The 5,549-nt window shown below is 43.3% G+C and overlaps 1 protein-coding gene across 1 annotated transcript in view; it reads left to right on the forward strand.

The window, feature by feature from the left end:
- The first annotated feature begins 2,267 nt into the window (after positions 1 to 2,267).
- Positions 2,268 to 5,549, forward strand: part of LOC121344896 (SH3 domain-binding protein 5-like) — a 4,177-nt gene continuing 895 nt past the window's right edge. The window contains exons 1-4 of the mRNA XM_041421221.1: positions 2,268 to 2,697; positions 3,087 to 3,152; positions 3,951 to 4,148; positions 5,080 to 5,142. Of these exons, the coding sequence (XP_041277155.1) occupies positions 2,656 to 2,697; positions 3,087 to 3,152; positions 3,951 to 4,148; positions 5,080 to 5,142 (369 nt within the window). The 5' untranslated portion in view covers positions 2,268 to 2,655. The remainder of the gene's footprint in view (positions 2,698 to 3,086; positions 3,153 to 3,950; positions 4,149 to 5,079; positions 5,143 to 5,549) is intronic.

Raw genomic sequence — 5,549 nt, forward strand, 5'->3', positions numbered from 1 at the left:
GGTGGGGTTGACCCCAAAAAATTTGGGTTTGGGCTGAAAATTTGGGATTGGCCCCAAAAATTTGGGGTCGGGGAAGGAATTATGGGGTTGGAGACACCATAAAAGGTGGGGTTGACCCCAAAAAATTTGGGATTGGCCCCAAAAATTTGGGATTGGCCCCAAATATTTGGGGTTGGGGATGGAATTATGGGGTTGGAGCCACCATAAAAGGTGGGGTTGACCCCAAAAAATTTGGGATTGGCTCCAAAAAACTTGGGATTGGGGATGGAATTATGGGGTTGGAGACACCATAAAAGGTGGGGTTGACCCCAAAAAATTTGGGAATGGCCCCAAAAAATTTGGGATTGGCCCAAAAATTTGGGATTGGGGATGGAATTATGGGGTTGGAGACACCATAAAAGGTGGGATTGACCCAAAAAAATTTGGGATTGGCCCAAAAAATTTGGGATTGGCCACAAAATTTGGGATTGGGGGTGGAATTATATAAGCAATACCTAATTAACCCCTGAAACAATTAATAATAATAATAAATTATTAATAATTATTAAGCAATTAACTAGTAGTTATAATTAATTAATAATTACTTTAAAAAATTTAATTTCCCCAATTTTTTATTTCTTCTCCTTTAATTACCACACCCCTAATTAACCCCTGAAACAATTAAGAATTATATTAAAATTACTAATTTTTAATAATTATATTATAATTGCTAATCACTAAATAATTAATAATTAATAAACAATAATCAATAATTAATCATTAATTAACAGATAATTATTAAAACCGAGCCCACAGTGGGGGAGGGGAAGTATATGAACCCCTCCCCCACCTCTCCAACCCTTCACTCATTAATCCTCATTTGCATAATCCTAATTAAACCCGGGTGGGGGAGGGGCAACCACGAGGCCCTGCCCCCCTTTTGGCCACACCCCCAAAGGAAAAAATCGGGAATTTCAACCAAAATTTGGGAATTTTTGGGCCAAAATTTGGGAAATTGGGGGGGAGGGGCTTGGAATTGGGGGAGGAGTTTTGGGGGGGCTTTTGGGGTTTTTTTGGGGGAATTTGGGATTTTTGGGGGATTTTGGGGGGAATCTTGGGGGGATTTGGGGTTTTTGGGGGGAATTTTGGGGGAAAATTTAGGATTTTTTGGGGATTTGAGGGGAATTTTTGGGGGGATTTTGGTTTTTTGGGGGGGAATTTTGGGAATTTTGGCGGGAAATTTGGGATTTTTCGGGGATTTGAGGGGAAATTTGGAGGAATTTTGGGGTTTTTGGCGGGATTTGGGGGTTTTGGGGCTCATTTTTGGAGTTTTAAAGGTTTAGGGGGAATTTTGGGGGTTTTGGGGGTAGAATTTTGGATTTTGGGGGCATTTTGAGGCGTTTTGTGGAAGAATTTTGGGTGTTTTGGGGGAGGGTTTTGGGGCAATTTTGCTTTTTAGGGGGAATTTTGATATTTTTGGGAGGATTTGGGGGGAAGTTTTGAGATTTTGGGGGGGATTTGAGAGAAATTTTTGGGGTTTTAGGAGGAATTTTGGGGGATTTGGAGGGAATTTTAGGATTTTTGGGGGAGAATTTAACTCATTTTGGGGGGAATTATGGGGTTTTGGGGGAGTTTTGGGATTTTTGGGGGAAAATTTTGGGGATTTTGGGGTTTTCGGGGGAATTTTGGGGGTTTTTGGGCTGAAAGTTCAGATTTTAGGGGGGAATTTGGAGAATTTTGTGGTTTTGGGGGGATTTAAGGGGAATTTTGGAGTTTTTTGGGTGGATTTTGGGGCTTTTAAGGGAATTTTGGGTTTTTGCGGGTAAAAATTTTGGGATTTTTGAAAGGAATTTGGGGATTTCAGGGATTTTAGGTGAATTTGTGGCATTTTGGGCAGATTTAGAGTGGAATAATAACGATGAATTTGGGATTTTTGGGGAAAATGTTGGGATTTTGAGGATAATTTTGATAATTTGGGGGGAATCTTTTGATTTTTTTGGGCAAAATTTGTTTGATTTGAGAGAGATTCCAAAATCCTGCCCCAAATTCCCACATTTTTAAGTCATTCCATCCCAAAATCCAAATTTTTCCCCTCATTCCAACCCCAAAATTCCACTTTTTTTTTTGGTCATTCCCACCCCAAAAAGCCCCCCTGGAATTCCTGAGAATCCCGGGATGGAATTTTGGGATAAATTCCGATATTTTACTTTTTGGGAGGATTTTTAGGGCGGGATTTTGGAAAAGGAGGAGGGATTTTGGTGAAAAAAGGCGGGATTTGGGGAAAAAAGGGCGGGATTTGGGAAAAAAAAAGGAGATGGATCCCAAATCCTGCTGGATCCGGGATTCCGCCGGGAGATCAACAAAATTATTAAAATAAAAATAAATCCGAGTAATAAAAAATTTAGATAATTTCATGTAAATAAATTAAAAATTAATCAAAGAAATTCAAAATGGCGCCGACGCCCCCCGCCGCCATCTTGAGGCGCGGCGATGCCGTAACACAAGATGGCGGCACCCAGAGAACCCATCCCGCTGCTGTTTCGAGCCGCGTTTCAAACCGAACCGGGACCAAACAGAGCGCGACGGCTTCGCCGGCACCGATTTCACCCCCGAGACCGATTTGAGCCCCCGGGAAACGAGCGGGAGGCGGAGATACAAAGGGCATAGGGAGCCGCCATGTTGTACGGCAAGAGGAAGATGGCGGCTATTCCGCTTCCGGTAAGGGAGCGGCGCGGGAACTGAGGGTGAACTCAAGTTTGAAATGAGCAAGGGGGGGATTTGGGGATTTCTGAGAGGGTTTAATGAACTTTGAGGGGCTCGAGGGTGCCTCCACCCCTCTAATTTTGAGTGGTTCCGTCCAATCTCCCTGTAGCTGCACCGCCATCTTGAGGCGCGGCGTAGCCGTTCAACAAGATGGCGGCACCCCGCCACCATCTCCGGTGCTATTTTGAAGGAATTTTTAACTCAAATCGCAGCCAAACCGGGCGAGACGGATTCGCCATCACGGTTTAAGCCTCGACACAGATTTAAATACATGGGGAAGGGGGAGAACGGCGAAAATGCTGGGGTTTATAACGCATAGTAGGCGCCGCCATGTTGTACGGCAGGAGGAGTCTGAGGCGAACTTCCGGTTCCGGTGGGGGAGCGGCCCCTCAGCGGTGGCGGAGCGGGGGGTAAACACAGGCCGGGGGGGGCGGGAGGGGGATTTGGGGGGTCTGAGGGGAATTTTTAATGGGAAAATTTGGGATTTATGAGGGAATTTTGTGGGAAAATTGTGGATTTATGAGGGAATTTTGGTGGAATTTTGAGGAATTTTGGGAATATTGGGGGAATTTGGGGATTGTCTGGGGGTCCTTGAGGGGATTTTGGGGTCTTCGAGGGGATTTGGGGGATTTTTAAAGGGGATTTTGTGGCAATCTTGGGGATTTTTGAGGGAATTTTGGGGGAAAATTGTAGATTTAGGAGGGAATTTTGGTGAAATTTGAGGGAAATTTGGTGGAATTTTGTGGGATTTTGGGGATTTGGGGATTTTTGGAGTAATTTTGGGGATATTTGAGTGGAATTGAGGGGTTTTTAAAGGGAATTTTGAGGAAATTTGTGGATTTTTGTGGGAATGTTGGGATATATGAGGGCAATTTGAGGGAAAAATTGCGATTTATGAGGGAATTTTGGGAGAATTTGAGGGAATTTGGGGGTTTTGGGGTCACTGAGGGGTTTTGGGGATAATATTTAGAATTTGAGGAAATTTTTGAGGTGATTTTGGGATATTTGTGGAAAAAACTTGTGGAATTTTTGGGAATTTGAATGAATTTCAACAACTTTAGGGAAATTTGCAGGAATTTGGTTGGAAATTTTGCCCAAATTTCCCTAAATTTTCTGGGAATTTGTGACCATTTCCATCCAAACTCTTTGAAACCCCCAAAATTCCGCCTAAATAATCCCCAAATTTTTTTTTTCCCTTTTTTTTTCAGCTCCCCCCATCCCAAACACCCCAAAAATTCCTTAAAAATTCCCAAAAAAATGGATTGAGGCCCCTCCCCCCCCTTGGATGGACCCCTGGAATTTGGGGGGATCCCAAAATGGGGGATTCGGAAAATCCCGGGAATCCCCCCAAGGAGGAGGAGGAGGAGGAGGAAGAGGAGGAGGAAGAGCTGGACCCCCGGATCCAGGTGGGAATTTGGGGGAAAACCCCAAAATTTGGGGATTTTGGGGGGGTTCGGGTGGAAATTTTGGGGTTTTGGAGGGAAAATCCCTGAAAAAATTGGATTTTTGAGGAATTTTTCTTATTTTTGGGGAGGTTTGGGGTGAAAATTTTGGGGTTTTGGAGGGAAATCCAAAAAAAAAGGGAATTTTTATGGGATTTATTTTTGATTTTTGGGGGTTTTTATGATTTTTGGGGATTTGGGGTAAAAATTTTGAGGTTTTGGAGGGAAAATCCCAGAAAATTGGGATTTTTTAATTTTTATTTTTGATTTTTCAGGATTTTAAAAAATTTTTGGGGTGAAAATCTTGGGGTTTTGCAGAGAAAATCCCCAAAAATTTGGATTTTTGGGGGGTTGAGGTTCAATTTTTGGGGTTTTAGAGAGAAAATCCCAGAAAATTTGGGGTCTTTTTTATTTTTGTAGGGTTTGGGGTTCAAATTTTGGGTTTTTCAGGGATTTGTGGTCCAAGTTTTGCAATTTTTGTGGGTACATCCTGAAAATTTCCAAATTTTGGGTCCAAATTTGATGATTTTGGGTGAAATCCCAGAACTTTTGGGATTTGGGGTCCAAATTTTGGGATTTTTAGGCAATTTCGGGGGGGGTCTTGAGGGAGATTTTGGGATTTGGGGGGAATTTTGAGGGAAAATCCCAAAATTCTGGGATTTGGGGGGAATTTTGGGGGTTGGTTTGAGGAGAATTTTGGGGAAAATCCCTGAAATTTTGTGATTTTGGAGGAGATTTTTTGGTGATTTTTTTACCCCTTTTCCCAAATTTTTGTGTTTTTACCCCAAATGTTGGGGTCTTTTTTCCCAGTTTTTGGGATCCCCCAAATTCAGGGAATTTTTTGAGGTTTCTTTTCCCGATTTTTGATGTTTTTATCCCAAATTTTTGGCTGCAGGAGGAGCTGGAGCACCTGAACGAGGCCAACGCTGAAATCAACCGGGGGGAGCTGGAGCTGGATGTGAGCAACTGGGAGGGACTGGGAGGGAACTGGGAGGGACTGGGAGGGACTGGGAGGGAGGATTGGGGCAAAAAATGGGCAAATTGGGAAAAAATGGAGAAAAACAGGAAAGAAATGGGAAAAATTGGGAAAAAATTGGACTTTTGGGGGTAAAATTGATGGGAAATTGGGATTTGGGGGAACTGGGAGGGACTGGGATGGGACTGGGAGGGACTGGGAGGGAGGATTGGGGCAAAAAATGGGGAAATTGGGAAAAAATGGGGAAAAACAGGAAAGAAATGGGAAAAAATTGGGAAAAAATTGGATTTTTGGGGGTAAAATTGATGGGAAATTGGGATTTGGGGGAACTGGGAGGGAACTGGGATGAACTGGGAGGGACTGGGAGGGACTGGGATGGACTGGGAGGG

This window comes from Onychostruthus taczanowskii, unplaced genomic scaffold, assembly GCF_017590055.1.
Source record: "Onychostruthus taczanowskii isolate IOZ18803 unplaced genomic scaffold, ASM1759005v1 scaffold698, whole genome shotgun sequence".
Lineage (NCBI taxonomy): Eukaryota > Metazoa > Chordata > Aves > Passeriformes > Passeridae > Onychostruthus > Onychostruthus taczanowskii.